The sequence below is a fragment of the Tetrao urogallus genome (genome assembly GCF_951394365.1).
Source record: "Tetrao urogallus genome assembly, chromosome: 10".
In the NCBI taxonomy this organism is placed as follows: domain Eukaryota; kingdom Metazoa; phylum Chordata; class Aves; order Galliformes; family Phasianidae; genus Tetrao; species Tetrao urogallus.
Window position 1 is genome coordinate 18,734,975 of NC_136823.1, and position 17,416 is coordinate 18,752,390.

The 17,416-nt window shown below is 43.4% G+C and overlaps 1 protein-coding gene across 4 annotated transcripts in view; it reads left to right on the forward strand.

Moving 5' to 3' along the window:
* The window catches only part of ITPR1 (inositol 1,4,5-trisphosphate receptor type 1), a gene marked incomplete at both ends in the record, with an annotated part of 144,712 nt that overhangs the window by 110,713 nt on the left and 16,583 nt on the right, over nucleotides 1–17,416 (forward strand). For all 4 annotated transcript variants that reach the window (XM_079540213.1, XM_079540216.1, XM_079540214.1 and 1 more), the window contains 11 exons: nucleotides 462–557; nucleotides 1,266–1,388; nucleotides 2,403–2,507; nucleotides 3,342–3,534; nucleotides 7,108–7,230; nucleotides 9,524–9,699; nucleotides 10,944–11,108; nucleotides 12,333–12,528; nucleotides 13,894–13,995; nucleotides 15,658–15,797; nucleotides 17,141–17,306. In XM_079540213.1, the coding sequence (XP_079396339.1) occupies nucleotides 462–557; nucleotides 1,266–1,388; nucleotides 2,403–2,507; nucleotides 3,342–3,534; nucleotides 7,108–7,230; nucleotides 9,524–9,699; nucleotides 10,944–11,108; nucleotides 12,333–12,528; nucleotides 13,894–13,995; nucleotides 15,658–15,797; nucleotides 17,141–17,306 (1,585 nt within the window). The remainder of the gene's footprint in view (nucleotides 1–461; nucleotides 558–1,265; nucleotides 1,389–2,402; nucleotides 2,508–3,341; nucleotides 3,535–7,107; nucleotides 7,231–9,523; nucleotides 9,700–10,943; nucleotides 11,109–12,332; nucleotides 12,529–13,893; nucleotides 13,996–15,657; nucleotides 15,798–17,140; nucleotides 17,307–17,416) is intronic.

The following is a 17,416-nucleotide window of genomic DNA, read 5'->3' on the forward strand; positions in this document are numbered from 1 at the left end:
ATCATGATGGATTTTAATCTTAATTATTCGTATTAAAGTAGTCTGGTGCCTTGTGGTAGTTTCCCATTTCCTTCCTCCTCTTCTTGGCATGAGCAGGTCACAGAGTAATTTTCAGTTAAAAGCAGCAAAGCACGTCTGTGTCTTCAGCCTTGGCTGTCCTTTGATTTAATCAACAGAGTCTCCAGTAGTGCTGGGCTGCACCACCGTGGAGCTGAAAGCGTGCAGTAATGCTGCAGTGTTTTTCACGCAAAACAAAACAAGATACATCAACCTCAAAACCTCAGCCTGTGACAAAACTTGAGTTGTTAATTTGGTGTTCCATGATAAATAGGGTTTGGAAAGTAAAAGGAAAAAGAAGAGGCATCCGAAGCGATTCTGGGCAGCATGTGTGGAAGCTGGGGCTGGGTGTGCTCTGCTTTCGGCTCCTGGCGATGACTGATGTTGTTCTTCCTTCCCTTTAGAACAACGCTTCAAAGTTGCTCTTGGCGATCATGGAGAGCAGGCACGACAGTGAGAACGCAGAAAGGATTCTTTACAACATGAGGCCCAAAGAGCTGGTGAGTCCCTCGGCACTCTGCATTCCCTTGGAGCGAGCCAGCAGGTGCCATCGTGGCTCTGGGTGAGCCCATCAGCCCCAGCACTGTGTGAGGGGACACTGACAGCCCGCATCCTGATGAGGGTTGGATTGAATGAGTGCGGTGTTTGCTGGCAGTGGCCCTGGCTAGTTCTCAGAAAGCAGGAGCTTTACCTGGTTCTAACTGCTAGAGCCAGCTGCTTCACTGCTTCTTAAGGAGGAGATCCTCATCCTATACTTCAGAGCCTGTGTAAGGAAACCGTTGGCACAAAAGACAAATTTATTCTGTCCTAAAAGCTGTTTGTTAACCAGCCCACAACACTGCTAGAGTTTAATGTGCTAATTGATGAAAACACAAACAGGAGATTCACAGCACAGCTGAAGCACTGACAGATTGTCTCAGTGTGTTGAGCTGTGGTGTGGCCAAAGATCAGAAGGTGGTGAAAGTGATGTGGTGTGCCATGAGTGTGGCCAAAAACACATTCATTGGAGGGAAACATCAAGTCTGGTATCTTGTGTTGATGAGCTGGGCTGAAGGTGCCGAGTTGAGGTTTCCTGTTTTACCCTGGGTGCAGAGAAGCCCTCTGACCTTCCTCTTGGATTGGTACATGCTCAGATGCCTTCTGTTTCTGTAAGAGTATTCCACATGTGCTGGCCTTAGTGCCCTTCAAACTGAATTGCCTCTTTCCAGGTGGAAGTGATAAAGAAGGCATATCTACAGGGTGAAGTAGAATTTGAGGATGGAGAGAATGGAGAAGATCTTGCAGCATCTCCTAGGAACGTGGGACACAACATTTATATATTAGCTCATCAGGTAGGATTTCACCTACGGTTTCTGTGAGCACTAATTATCACAAACTGCAAACACCAGGCAGCCTGTTTTTCGCTTTTTAAAATCATTGTTTTAATGGTTGGTCTCTCAGAGTCAAACTCATTGCAAGTTCTCTTTTTATAGCACTTAGCTTTAAAAAAAATCAGAAAGTTCTGCAATAAAAATAAGAAAAAAAATTGGAGTTTTGTAATTGGAAGCGGGCAGATTCATGACTGAGTTTCTGAAGCCTCATAATCAAAGTTCTTGGCAGTTTAAGGGAGTAAGGGTGGTATTTTTCAGCTTTATCAGAGGTTATTTCTACACCTAAAGAAATTCTTCTTGTGGGTCATTTAAACCTCGAGGAGAAATCTCAGTCTGCTTTTATTGTTCATGCCACATTCTCTCTCCCATCACTTATGTTGGAGCCAGCCAGTTCCACTGCACTGCTGTGTGTTTGAAAGGTCAAAGGGAAAAAGTAATCTGGGTCTATTTATACATTGATGCTACGTAGATCCCTCCATTAGAGACTCCATGTTCCTTTTACATCTGAGAAGGAAATTTGTCATCATGCTGTAAAATGAAAGTAGAGCATCTAGAAACTTTTTTTTTTTTGTTGAAGCAGTGCTCTGTGAATCTGCTTTTCAGTTGCTGCAAGCATTCTCCTCCATCCCTGCTTCAGTGCTGGATCAATCAGCACACCTTTGAATTAGGGTGGGTGTAGGACAGACTGAACGTGAATGTTCAGGAACTTTCCCCAGTCAGGTGAAGGGTGGGAGAGAATGGGTGAAAGAGGAATACAACATAGATATTAAAAATATATATATTTGAATCATTATGACTTGCACCCAAAATAGAGCTGCAGGGTGTCTGGTTGGAACAGAACAAGCCTTCTGTCAACTCTGCCCTTTCTTAGCAGCTGACTGCATACTATTTCTTTTTTTATGCCAAAAATCAGAAATTTAATATCATAGAGAGACATCTGGTGTTTCCCACTCCCTTTGCATTCCTTTATTTTAGTTGGCTCGTCACAACAAAGAGCTACAGAACATGCTGAAGCCAGGAGGTCAGATTGAGGGAGACGAGGCTCTGGAGTTCTATGCCAAGCACACGGCACAGATTGAGGTAAGAGGGAAAATGGAGACTGCTGGGAGAGTCCTGGGGATGTGATCTTCTGTGGGAAGACCAGTTGGAGAGGAAAATCCGTGTCATTGAACGACGGTGACATTGCACACGGTATTTTGATGGAACTCGCTACCTGTGTGGACTGTCATCTTTGACATAAGAATATATATTTATTTTTTCTATTTTGTTTTTTGACAGCCTCTGGGGGAGAGCTATTTTTGAGCTGTCATGTGTGGGCTTTAAGATGGAGCTAAGCAGAGCTCTGTTGGCAGGAGGAAGTGTAACTTCACTTATGTTACATTTTGGCCGGTGCTATTGCTTAATCCGTAAAGCTAGTGATATCTTCTGCTATTCTTTCTGTATTAAAATGAGAGCTTGGCCTTGCGCGCAGTCAATCTGAGAAGCTTTTAAAAGGTAAAACATTCACAAACCTGGAGAGTTCACAAAGCTCTCTAATAAGCAAGTTAAATAGAACTGTTACTTCTCAGGCGACGCGTGGCTAAAACTTGCTAAGATCACTGAATTGGGCAACCAGATTGTACTGAAATGCAGAGCAGCTTTGGAGCAGGATTTACCAGGCCCTTTGGAAGTTCCAACTAAGAACAATATTGCCAGAGTAAGACCGTAGCAGAGAATTTATCCATCTTGGAGCTAAATGTAGGCCTGCTTTGAAAGGTAAATTAACTGGAGTCTCTGTCAAGATGCTGTTCTGCAGAAACGCTTCCAAGTTTCTGCACGTAGCTGATTTTAAAGAGGGGAAAGAAGAAAGCAGGCAAACTAGGAAGTAAAAAAAAATGTAAAAGTAGGGAAAACTCCACTAAGACTGTTGTTCAGATTGTCAGGTCAGACCGTACAATGGAGCAGATCGTCTTCCCTGTGCCCAATATATGTGAATTCCTCACCAAGGAGTCCAAGCTGCGGATATATTACACCACGGAGAGGGATGAACAAGGCAGTAAGATCAATGATTTCTTCATGAAATCAGAAGACCTCTTTAATGAGATGAACTGGCAAAAGAAATTGCGAGGTAAGTGGTTGTTGCCAGTGTAGTTGTGTGGAGTGTTACCAGCAGAGTATTTAGGTCAGCATTTAAGAATGTAAAATGTTGACTTGCTAGCAGATGGTTACCTAGTGTGGCAGCAACCTTGTTGGTTGTTTGAAAGAATCTGCTTCTCTGCACGATGGCGATATGCTGTAACAAAATCAAGCTTAAAGCCACCGCAATATGGACCAGGCGGAGGGGATCCAGGGAGAGCAGCAAGAAGGATCACAGGTCATCTTTTTTAAGGTTCAAGAGAAAGGAATGCGTCTGTGGGGGCTTTGCTGAAATGAGATGGCATGTGGGGACAGGGAGAAATGGTGAGGACAAAACTGAAGAAAGCAGCAGTCTTCTTTCCTGTGCTGGGTACAAGGAGCAGTTACCCTGCATGGCAAGGGAGAGTAAGGCCAAGGAATAGCATGGCCCTGGGCTGCCCGTGGTGCCTGTGGCATCTCCAGCAGTGCAGAGATTTAAGAAGAGTTTAAACGCACGTTTTCCAGTAATAGTAAAGGCAGAGTTAATCTTTTCTGTGGGCAAAGAGCAGACTGGACGACATGCTGCCCTGCACACCTTTTTGCTCTCAGGCTCCCACTGGCAGCTGGGCAAACTTGTGAAATTATATTTGACTCCTTCCAATGCCAACATCACTTCACCCAGTAAACTTTCTAACTTGTTTGCTTCAAATATATTTTTTAAAAGAAGTTCCTTTTTTTTTTTTTTTTTGGATGAAGGAGAAATGTCGCACATGAGGCTGAGCTTCAGTGGGTGGTGATGAGTGGTTAGAAATTACCAACAGTGACCCTCTGAGGTGTCAGAGACAAAGCAGTTCCTCCTCGAGTCGATACCTGCCATCTGATAGCCGTGTTGTTCCCATGCCCCCATCAGCTCAGCGCCAGCTCTTGGTGCAGGAGCTCAGTGTGGCCACTCAGTCCTCTTGACTTGGATGTTCTGGGGCTCCTGTGCAGCTGTGTGGCCCACCAAAGCCACCTGCAGTGCAACCCCAGCAGTGAGCTGCCAGTGCTTCATCCCTGCCAGAGGCCCTGGTGGTTCTGTGTCATCGCTGTGTACTGCAGGCAGAAAAGAAGGGCTCAGAAGAGACCTCTTGAACTTTCTTGTGAAAACGGCTTTTTGTGAAATGATTTCCTTTGTTGCAACCTCTGATGATTGCGTTCTGCCCTTTCAGTGTGCGTCTCCAAGAAGAGCCTGGACTCTCTCCAATTCGTGGTTAGGTTGCTTATGCACAGTTCACACTTGAACTGATAATGTCTTACACGTTGGCAAAGGAAATTCAATATTTGCTTCTGATTGTCAAGCTGCGTGTATATATATGTTAATAAGCTTCTTAACAGAGGAAAACAATTGTAATTTTATTTAAAATCATCAAGATTAAATATAGATAAGACAGCCTGAAGCTTGATTAGCTCTGCTGAAACATTTTTCATGTGTATGAATACTGTAGTGGAGCTGTTTCCACTTGGCAGTGGATTAATACTTCTGACAGCATCAAACTCCCTAGAAAGCTGCTTCCTGAGGGGGTTCTGAGGACCCTGAGGAAGACAGGAGCATCTGACATCATAAGCAAATGGACAATGTTGTGTTTGACAGCAGCCATACATTATGTTGGCTTTTGTTGTTTAAGTCCAGATTTGAGTTACAGTAATTGTCTTTGAGGCAATCTCTGGGCGAGCAAGCAATGAAGATGCTCAGAATTAACAGACTGCAGATCGATCAGGATCCATCAGCAGAAGTGGAGAGTGTTTCTTTTCTCTTTGAAGAACCGGAGTCTTTGTTCAGATGGTAATCCTGTTATCCCGTGCAGGAAGGCACTGTCTCCTCGTGTTTGGGGTTAGATATGCCTGAGTGATAGTCCACATTTCTACAGTCATTTCTACATCCTCACTGCAAGTTGGTGTATTTGTGCCATGACAGGCTGGCACTGCTCTGTTGTGCTCACGTGCTGCCACTTAACGTTTATTCAAACCTCTGTTAGATATCAGCCTCAGATATTAAACTCATCAACCAAGCTTTTCTGAGAAGTCTTCAAAGATTATTATTTTCCTCCTTCAGCTCGTAGAGCTGACTCATCACCTGAGCACCAGAAGTGTCTGCTGAGGTCTTAATTAAGAATTCAAATGAGCCTGCCAAAACCAGGCGAAAATGCTTCCTAGTGCAGATTGTCTGTGCCCACCCTCAAATAGCAGCTTCAAGTAAAGCCTGGCTCTTTGTGAGAAGTAATGTAGAAATCAGTGCATTATGTATTTGAAGCATTGCTACCTCTCATCTCATTGAGGCTTCACATGTACCTGGCTAATTAGATGCAACGAAGCTTGTATTCTTGCAGTGGCTGGGTGCCTTGTCGTCTTTTCTTTTGCATTCAGCTGTTCAATACATCCACTTTTAATGTGCATTTCAACTCGATATAATGAAGCATTGTGTAACTCTTCTAACCCACTTTTTGCTTTGGAAGAGGTGATTTCCTGAAGAGAAGTGGTGGCTGCTGTGAGCTCAGAGCTGCTGCATTCATTCAGTCAGTCAGTCATCCTTTCAGCCTCAGAGTTTGCATTTTCATCTTTTCCCTAAATCTCACCGTGAGCTTCTTTTCCTTTGCTCTCTGATATCTATACATGTTGCTTCCTTCCAAGGGAGGAAAACATGAGTTCCTTTCCTTCTTTGAGAGGATTTTGATAGATTTGTCACCACTAACTCTCAGGAGTACCCGATTTGCTGTGCAGTAAGCCTGCAGGAGCTGAGCTGGGGGGTTGTGTTGTGGTGCAGAGGGAATCGAGGCCATTTCTGAGCCGTCCTTTTCCTTCTCTTGTCCATGGCTGCTTCAGGATGCAGAGCCTTCTGCTCGTTGTGCCTGCTGACTCTAGCTGCAGAGACTGGTGAAATGAGAACTCTTTTTAAAGGCACTTGTGCTTATTTTTAAAATACACAGCTATGTAACAGCTCTGTGCAGCCTCATGTGTGTCCTTTGCCCACGATACAGAGGGAAGGCAGGCTGAGCTTCCACTAGATGGTTACTTTGGGGCTGTATTGGTCTATTAAATGTTTCAGCCACATGATTACACTGTGCTGTGTTTTGTCTTTTTGGGCCTTTGCAGGGTGTGCTCTGCTGGCTGCAGTGCAGGAGGAGCCTGGGGGTGGGCAGGAGCTGCCAGCAGGGAGGGCTGCGTGGCGCTGATGGGAGCGTGGTCAGGTTTTCTTCCTTCTCATCCTTCTGTGTGCCTTCAGTGCAGAGTGCGTTATTAGGGGAAAGAAACCTGGAGTCCTTGACCTCTGGTATTTGTGAACTTGTGATGCCACTAAATCAATTCGTGCTGGAAAACGCTTTCCTTTTTAACGCAGCCCTTTGCCTTAAACCACGACTCAGAAGCAGGAAGTACCCCAAAGATAGAGAGTAATCAAATCGGCTTGAGAATAAGCAGAGGGTGCTGGTGCTGCTGATACTGTGCTTTTTGGCAAACTGCAAATCAGCTGAGTTTTGGGGGAGCTTATTTTCATATAGACATGTTTCTAAATGCTGTGTCGCTAAAAAGAACGATGGTGGTTGTTTTGCAGCTCAGCCTTTCCTGTACTGGTGTGCTCGGAACATGTCCTTCTGGAGCAGTATTTCCTTTAACCTGGCCGTCCTCATGAACCTGCTGGTAGCATTTTTCTACCCATTCAAAGGAATTCGAGGAGGTACCAATATTCAACATATAAAAATATATGAACAAATAAAGTCTTGTGAGACAGATTCTGTTTGTAACACACCTGTGCATCCCTATTAATTCTAGTGAGGACAGTTGAACAGAATTAGGCTTTTTTAATTGCCTTGGATTAAGTAGTGCTGTTTTCTGACTCTTTCTTGAGGCGTTTGTAAGGAAAACATGGAGCTGTGCTTTTTCCTAGGGAAAAAAATTATCAAAGGCAGATATCCACCGTTAGTTACCTGACAGTTCTACTGTGTTTTAAAATTCTGTAATTAAGTGTTGAACTAAAAATACGAGAAATGTTATTTTTTCCTTAAGCTTGCATTTTGCTTATGTCATTTTTGTAAAACTCTAATGGTCACATGGCATTTCTTTGCCGTGAGCAGGCAGCAGCTGGGCTTGCTATCACCTCTGTAATCAAGTATGGGTTAATGTGTGCTGGTTTGCACAACCTTGCTGTAGAAGGTCTCAAGGAAGTGGCTTTTGATCCAAGCAGGGGGTCTGTGCCACAGTCTCAGAGCCAACTCAGTAAATACTTCCAGTAGGGCCCTGACTCGATTCAGCTGCTCATCCTTAGATTCAGCCCCTCCAAAGAGATGCACCCTAGCACAGGTCGGTCCATGGGTTCACATCAGCAAGAACCAGAACATTTGGAGAAATGCTCTTGTGACTGCCTCTGTCGTGTGTATCTCCTGCACAGCTGGTATGTGGATGTGACTGGATAGGAGATCTGTGCCCACAGGTAAATTAAGGACCCCAAAAGTACCACCCCATCCTGGGGAGGGGCCTGTGTCCAGGCCTTCACTTCCCCTTCTTTGGCATTCATGGTGCAGCGGGGCCAGAGAGATGCTCATCTCTTCCACAGCACTTCCCTCTGCCTCCTGCTCCTGTCTGACTGCAGACCCCCTGAAAGCACAGCTCAGGGGCAGCAGCAGCCTGGCCATAACGGTATCAGCTGAGCTCTGCCTGTGCAGCCTGGGAGCTGCTTCACCCTTTTGGAAGCTCACCAGTTCACTGAAATGGGTTTGGTTGGAACGAGGAGCTGCTGCGTTCTCTGTCTTCAGTTTCAAAGATCACAAGTTAAAATTTAAAAGTCTGAATGGATGGCTGCTAGCAAAGTTGGTCATTAAACAAGTTTGTTGGGATTACAAGTTGCAGCAGCAGGGGTGAGGGAATCACTTGGCGTTTTGAAGCCGCCCTACCTTGCATATTTGAAATACTTTATGAGGTAAAATGTTGATGAAATCTCTTCCTCAACTAGTCACAATCAAACATCCAAGTACAAAATATCTGTGTATTTATTTAAGCTTTTGAAAAAATCAGACTTTTCAAAGCAAACTATTTGGGAAAAGTCAGATCCCAAGTTGCCCAGATGTGCTGAACTGAGCGCTGCTGAGTGTAAGGCTGTAGCACAAAGTGCAAGTCTTCTGACTTGAGGAGCAGGAGCAAAACTGGAGACCTGGCATGAGACAGTGATGTTGTGACAGTTCCAGAAGCATGGAGAGCTTCCCACCCAGACCTCCAGCTTACACCACCCTCCTGCCTATGGGCGGGTAATGGACCCACGTGCTGTTACAGCAAGTGCTTTAGGTTAGGTCGTATGGACAGTTGGTGAGCACTGGCTTGTTGATGTTCTTTGTCAGAGTATCACATTCATAAATAAAAGCATTTTTAATGCAAGTTTTAAGAAAAAGATACCTTTCATATTCTGCATAAGCCCATGTTAAGCGGTCTTTTGGGCTGAGTGTTTTCCATGGTTCTTTGAGAAGTGTATTTTTAGCAACGCAAGATGATGTTACGTAAGGAGGCAGTCTCACGAGACAGCTGAAATAGAACCAGAAATAGCAAGAGATGATATAAACTGGCACAAGGTTTTGACCAAAAGCTAACAGGAGACTCGGGGTGAGAGTGTGAACCAGGGCCTGCATGTGCTTGTTGTCTTCACGCGCCCATCCGTCCAGTCATCTATAGAGCACACCAGCACAACTCCTCTCCATTTCAATATTCAAGGTGCCTAACTAATGAACACTAAAATGAAGAATCCTACAATACTGGTGTTTATCATTTACATAATGCTTTAGTAATAAGTTTGAAATTAAACTGCTGAAGGCATTGGGCTCAGATGTCCCACTTAGCACTTTGCAATCAGCAGCGTCTGAGCATGAGAATGAATGGCACTCCACCAAAGATAAGATAAAATGGTGTTTACTTGGCTGTTTTGTTTTTGTTTTGCTTGGTATACAAAGCATTGAATTTGTTTGTTTTTTCACTCTTCGTCCTAGGTACTTTGGAGCCCCACTTGTCAGGCTTGCTGTGGACAGCTATGCTGATTTCTCTGGCTATAGTCATTGCTCTTCCTAAGCCCCACGGCATCCGAGCCCTAATAGCTTCTACGATATTACGACTAATATTTTCAGTTGGTTTACAACCCACTTTATTTCTTCTGGGTGCATTCAATGTAAGTATCAAGCTGGGTGTTTGGAAGTCCCATTGCTCCTTATGTAAGGACTTCTTACCTGCAGACGTCAGGCCAAAAAAGCATGGAACACTAGGGCAGGGCTGGGCTGTGGGGCCACTTCTTCCTTGATCATTACTAGCAGGAGAACTTTGCTGCTCATGTAACCCTGGTTCCCTAAGCTAGAGAGCTCTGAGGTTTCTTTTGGTGTTGTCACAGTCCAGGAGCAGCTCCCAGCCCAGCCAGCAATGTAAAGAAGTCTCTGTGACCCTGCATTACTCAGTGTTTGTTCAAACCCAGCTCTGTTCTGCACTGAGCTGCAGTATTTCCGGGTTGTGCAAGATTTACTAAACACATTTCCCAAATGTCTGCCTGCACTGTACCTGCCAGCCAAGAGCTGACACTAAGCAGTTTTGCTACAGTAATATGTGGACTGAGCGTGTAAGCAGAGCCACCAGAGAACTTCATTAGTGCTCAAACCAAGATATGTGTGGTTTCCAGGCAAGTAAGCCAAAAATGTTTCTTTGACTGAGTCAGAGGGAGCTGTGCAAAAACGCATCTTCTCAGAGCCTTGGCCTTTCTTGTGAAGTGCCCAGCTTTCAGGTGCATGGTTTAATCATGCTCTTCATCTTCAAAGTACACCACCAAGTGTCCTGTGCTACAGGATCAGGGCCGCACTGTTAGAGTTGCTGCTGCTGTTGGTAACTGTAGCATTTAGCTGTAGCTTAAAGGCAGCTTCCATTCGGTGCTGGTGGCTGGTGCCACGCAGTAGGGCTGCTGTGTGTGTGATCTGAGGGAGCACTGAGCCAGTCGGGGGCACTCACTTATTGGCAAGCAGTAGGAGCTTTTGAGAGCTTCGGAAACGTAAGGGCTGCCGGAAGCTAGAAAGTAATTTGATTGCAGAAAGTAAAGAGCTTAGAGGGTTTTGTGTGTTTTGTTTTCAAGGAAGGTTTACCTCTCGCATAAGGGAATGTTTTTACTTCTTTAAATCTTAGTTTTGGTGCCCTTTCATAAGCTGGAGAGTGGAGCCCACGTGCCAGTTTTATAAACGTGTTTAGTTTTGGCTCAGTCTCTGCTTTGCAGAAAACACAACACAAATCTGCTCTGATTGACACATGAACGCTATCAGGGAACAGACAGCACAGTTGTTGATATCACTGTGTAGCTGACTGGCCACTGCTTTGAAAAACTGCCTTTTTTCCTGCAAGCTTTATGTTATAACCAATTTATGCTTCGTCTTTCCTTAGGTTTGTAATAAAATCATTTTTCTGATGAGCTTTGTGGGTAACTGCGGAACCTTCACTAGAGGATACAAGGCAATGATCATGGACGTAGAATTTCTTTATCATCTGCTGTACCTCCTGATTTGTGCTCTGGGGCTCTTTGTACATGAATTCTTCTACAGTTTGTTGGTAGGTTTTCATTTTGCCCTCAGAATGCTTTTCTTCCTTTGTGCTTGTGAAGCCCCATCTCATGTGTATCTAGATGTCTTGCACTGCTTGCTTTCTGTTTGACTGCTGCAACGCTGTTGTGCAGCCACTCTTGAAAATGGCATGGTGGTGATTTTGGCTGTGTTCCTGGGGGAGGCCACAAGGCTCCTGCTGTAGCTCCTTGTGCTTTTTTACAGAAAAACTCGAGACTGCTTTTGCTTTCCTCAAGCAAGTCATACACGACACATTTGAGGTTAAATTCTGTTAAAATTGGTTATTACAGTAAATGTGTCTGCAATTCCAACAAAGGTATTGAGCATTTCCGTTTGTGGTAGTTAGTCATCTTCACAGGCACCAAAGGTGTGCGTTCTGTAGGTTCAGGGCACTGCTTGTGACCCTAATCTGACTTCCAAGATGATAAAACAACTTCCCTTGTTTTGACTCCAAGTGATCACAACCCGGTAAAGCTTCAAGTCTTAAGGTCACATAAATTCATGCACAAGGAAAAAAAAAATGACTGAAAAATCTGGAAGTGGTAGCTGAGCAGTGGGCATTTGTGGTGTTACTGTGCTACAAGGTACTAATTTTTTTAAATATATTAATGTATAAAAAATAAGTTTATGGGCATGCAGTCTAGAAGACAGTTTTCTCCATTACTGTCAATAACAATAAGGCAGTGTCCGTGTTTCTGAGTGCTTGGCTGACTGTGGAGCATCTCTGTAGCCATGGGCTTTACACAACTGAGAGGGTGCTTGGCAGGTGTCTGTTTTCTCTTTGGGGTGGAATTTATCGCATGCAGTGCAGTACTTCTAAGAACAGGCAGTAAAGGATTATATCTAGAGTCGGTGGAGAAAATGTGTCACTTTTAAAGCAAACTCTAAAGCTCATTCAGAGCTCTATTTTTGTCCCTTTGTTTGATGTCTGCTACATCCTCTGGTAACCGAATTTGTTATTTTCTGTATAGCCATAGGTTCCATTTAAGAAATACCTGTCCTCTCATTGTCAGCCAGTGTAGCCACCAACCTGACCGGGCTACAATGGAGAAATGTCACAGACCCCAGAAGGGAAGTGAGAAACATAATTGATTTAAACAGCGTATTTTCTTCTCAGTGCTAATTTGGTGAAAATGTTGCTCGTTGGTGATGTGCCACCAGTGGTATCAGCAGTACATGTGAGAAACACCTTTGCCTTTGGTTGTTGTCCCAGCTCTTTGACTTGGTGTACCGAGAGGAGACCTTGCTGAATGTCATCAAGAGCGTCACCCGCAATGGGCGCTCCATCATCCTGACCGCTGTGCTCGCGCTCATCCTTGTGTACCTGTTCTCCATTGTGGGGTACCTGTTCTTCAAAGATGACTTTATCCTGGAAGTAGACAAGCTCCCCAACGAAACATTACTGCCAGGTTGGTATTGACGACTCACTGTGACAGCGGTGAAGAAATTTTATGGCCTTCTGTCTCCCAGGGCACGCTGAGTGTCTTCCACCTTCAGTGAGATATCCTGGTTCTCTTGCAATTTTGACAGCTTCTTTCTTACCAAATCTACTTAAATGAAAGAAACGAAATAAAACCGATTGGAGCAAATTGCCACCAAATCTACTTTGTGAATTTTTTCAACGTGCTGCATCTGATGCAATATAAAGAGAGATGGGTAGAAGGAACCTCTGGAGATAGCACCAGGGCTTTTCTGAACAAATTGGACACTTTTCCTCAGCATTTGCTAAAACAGTTGAGATTATCTAATTCAGATAACTCCTACTCCCTCCCCCACTTTCATTACAAGCAGGCTTTGGGTAGGCTATGATGGGAAGGCTCTACACTACAGGAATTCAATTCTACTTTGGTTTGCCAGATCTTGAATGTTTATACTGGCTATTAATGATGGGTCTTAGTTTCAACACAACAAAAATTAATCACAGAATCAGAGAAATATTCTATCTGAAATAACCCTGTGAATATAAGGGAAGCGACCTTCAAAGAGGTGAATCCTGTGAAGTAGAGGCTTCTCTGCCAAACTCTGATTTGCTCATCACTTCTATGTGTGTAGGAATCTCAATTTTTTGTTGTAGTCTAAATCCCATATTGGGCTTCCCAGTGCTGACTTTATTTTGCTTATTCTAAGTTAAAAGCTGCTGGTTTTTATTCTACCCTACAGCATGTGGTGCACAACTCAGTGGATGGGAGGCATAGAAATGAAATTGTTGGAGGAGGAGTTTGGGCTTGTTCTGATTTTCTCGCTTTTGTTTTCTCTAACATTTGTGTTATTCAGACAAGCATTATTTGACATAGCCACTGTTTTTTCTGATTATACTGCTAACCCTGTAGGAGACCCAAACCTCACTGACCTTATTAATTCCTATTTGCACCAAGCTGGAGCAATGCCTAAGATATATTACTGTGTGGCACTTTGATACTTGCAAGATGTTGAAGTGCAGGTTTTCAGTCACCTTGAAAATTCACTGTGAACTGGAAGATAATATTGCTGGAATCTTTTCAATGACTTTGCCAACTGTGGAACTAATTCAAAATAAATACACAATTGCAGTCTTCAGTTCACGGAAATAAGAAGTTTGTATTTGAATTTAAAATCATTGACTGTGTGAATCAGGAAGTACTGCGGCCATCTAACTCTAAGGTGATATGCAGCTCTAAATCTGCTTAGTAATGCAACACCGCGTGTGATATCCTGAGGTATCTTAATACCTGAGAGGTAACTTTGCAAAGCATGGAAAATATGGAGCCATTCTGTTTATCACTGTCTGCTTTCAGATCGCACAGAACCAGGTGAGACCATGACTGGGGAGTTTCTCTATTCAGATGTGTGCAAAGCAGGTAGCAGTGAGAACTGTTCTTCAATCATTCCTTCGGATCGTGAGTATCTGCTTTTTGAATCCTTCATTCCCATCCTGACTTTTTACCCTTTTTCCAGTTAAACGCCTTAAATGTAGATTTATGTTCTTCAAAATTAAAAAAAAAAAATCCTGACTAATTTGGGTAGGAAAGCTATTGAGAGACTAATGTGAAATGAAACCAACTTAATGCAACAGCATAAATGACGCTTGTTGCATGAAGTGTTTGAACTGGAGAAACTTGAAACTGAACCACACTTTGATAAAACATTTGATATATTCTTTAATTTTCTGCCTTATCAATTTGAAAAGGAAGTGATGCAGTTTAGGTCCTTGCAAAGTTTATTATATTAGGCTATTAAATGTGATCTCAGAGGATAATACTCTGAAATATGGAACAGAACATTGTTTATTGTCAGCATTATTTTATCTAGTTAACTAAGGAAACTGTTTTTAATATCATGTCAGGAAGTACTCAATGGATTAAGCACACAAGGTAGTTTTGGGAGGTTTGGGGCTCAGGAAAGTGCATGTGAGATATTCCTTATAGCATAATCACCAGCCTCAGATTGGATGCTGAAAATTCTCAGTTTTATTTTCTAGAAAATGTAATTTACTACTTAAAGATTTATGACACTGGCTGAGAAAGCCAGACAGAGTAACGTTATTTTTCTCAGAAGTGGAGCTCTTAGATGGCCAAGTGCTTCAAAGGTCAGTAATGGCCACAAGCCCATGCTCTCAAGGGGAGATGGCTCTGTTTTGCTCAAGTGTCCTCTTTAATAAACTAAGATTCAACATAGATACAAGAATAGCTTCTTTATTCAGCTTTAGCAGGAGAGCACTTTGTCTTTATGTACTTTGGCTGCAGAAAGGAAAACTCCAGAGATGTGCTGGTATGAAAAATAATCAACCTGGTATCAGGGTCTTATGTGGCCAGAGATATTAATGACATCCAAATCTTTGGCTGTTTCTGTACCCTCTTGGGTTTGGGATATTTTGGGCTGCTCTGGGCCATCTGAGGCTTGTTGAGGACAGGTGGGATCCACTGATGAGCATTTTTTGATGAGATGTAAGTCAATAGACTCCCAATAGGTACAGGGAGAGTGTATGAAATTTGGTTATTAATTCTAGCGCCCCTGGAACTGAAACAGTGAAGTTGGAAGCTTCATCCAAATGGAGAGAGGGTCATAAAAAACAGCGTTACGTTTCTGTAAAATGCTGTTTCCATAAGCAGTGGTATTTTAGCCATTGGAAAAGAAGAGCTGAAGTTGCCATTTTGAGCACAGCCCAAAGGCTGTGCAATCTGTTAGGCACCAGGGGAGAGTTTAAGAGGCAACACTTTGTCCTCTGAGCTGTCAAAAAGCTATGATTCTGTATAAACAGGCATCTGGTGATCCAGAGCTATGCATAGGCAAGGAACAGAGAGATGTAACCAAGTCAAAGACGGCATTTAAAGCACAAAGGAAGACTCTGCTGGTGGGGGAAAGGAGGGCAGGCTGGAGCCAGAGTGGGAGACCTGCTGATGGTCTGCTCCCTGCGAATGCTGTGGAGGTTCTCAATGCTGGCTGGAAATCTGGCACTTTTTGCAAGTGGGAATGAGAGCATAGCCAGCAAAGAATGGAGAGAATCACTTAAAACTGATCTTCTTGCCTTCTGTGCGTGTCTTTGCTTGCTGTGTTAACAGAGCTGATTGCTGAAGAAATGGAGGAAGAGAATAAAGAGCATACGTGTGAGACGTTACTGATGTGCATTGTTACTGTACTGAGTCATGGGCTCAGGAGTGGGGGTGGAGTAGGTGATGTGCTCAGGAAACCATCCAAAGAGGTAAATTATCACTGAATGGGGGTGGAAGAGTGATAACCATGTAGGGCTGGGGATCTGGTTCTGCTGGGGAAAACGCATTTACACTCTTGAAACAGATGTAGGAGACATCACAAACTAGAAGGAACCACGCTTTCTCTCTGTGTAATGCAGTTAAATCTCAGTGGTATTAAATTAAGCAGCAGCCAGTTCAAATAAGCTTTTAACTTTCGTCTTAGTAAATGAGACCTTTTTCAGCATGAGGGCTATCTAGAATGAGGCCCAAATGAACAGGTGTAGCCAACAGTCTGTGCTTCAGGAGTTCAGGAATTGAAGAAGTGAGAGAGGTACAGGCTAGAGAAAGAGTAACGTAGCAGAATAAAGCTGCAGTGCTAGTTGCTACCTTACTGTTGGCATGAGTTTCTGTGGGGAGCATTGCTGGAAAGGTAAGATATGTAAAACAGGGAATGGGATGAGAGGAGGGAACTGAGATGAGACTTTGGGCAAGGAAGGAACTTCTTAGGAGCCATCCTTGCAGAGCAAAGACCTTCGTACCCAGAGCAGCCCACAGGGCTACTAGCAGGATGGTGCTTACTGGAGTCTCAGGCTCTCTTCCCTTTGGTCATTCTCCAAGACCATGTTGGAGACCAAGGGGCCAATTTTGGTTGGAGTGAATGCTTTGCACCTTGCAGCCAGGGAAAAATGGGACCTCTTCAGCCACATTTTTACCCTCTGTCTGCTTTGTTCATGAGATAACAGAAGTACATGGTCTGCAATTTCAAAGTGTTCTTTAATATTTAGCCTTATTTTCAGCTTAAAATGATTTGAAAGCTCAATAATTCATAACCAAAGTTTGGCGCTAATCTGGCTAGGATGGCTCTGAAAATGGGGGTTAGGTAATGAATGTGATGTGCTGGTAAGTCCAATTCTAGTTCCATTCAAAGCTACGAATTGGTAAGATAAATGAATGCTATTCAATTTTGGTGAAAGTTTGTAATTAACACTGGTACACTATTGGTGTATAACCAGATTAAATGCAGATACAATTGGAATCAGTTTGCAGGGTGAGGAGGGCAAACTTCAGCGTGTGAGAGAATAGCACAGGCTTGGACAAAGCGAGCAGAAGGAGCAGCCTGGTAGTGATTGCATCCTCAGCTGACTAATTTGGCTTTTCTCTGTAATCTTGCAATTTAGTTTCACTTACTGCTTTGAATTCTAAGGTATCATTGGAGAGCATCAGAAATGGAGACTCTGAAGGGAGGGGTTGTGGGGCAGCATGCTCTTGCTGCTGAACTGCCAGAAATGTATTGTAAGGGTTAGCTGCACACGTATTTGGGTTGTTAATAATTAAAATACGTATCTTGCAGGAACCTCTCTTTGCTGCTAGAGTGATATATGATCTGTTGTTCTTCTTCATGGTCATCATTATTGTCCTTAACCTGATTTTTGGTGTGATCATTGATACTTTTGCTGATTTAAGGAGTGAAAAACAGAAGAAAGAAGAGATTTTAAAAACAACTTGCTTTATTTGTGGTAAGTGTAGAAACGCACCTAACGCAGAGTTACTCTGTCAAAGTCAGAGATAGTAATTCCAGACTTGTTTGCAGCTGATTTTGTTCCCACCTTTCATTCCCTGATCGGTT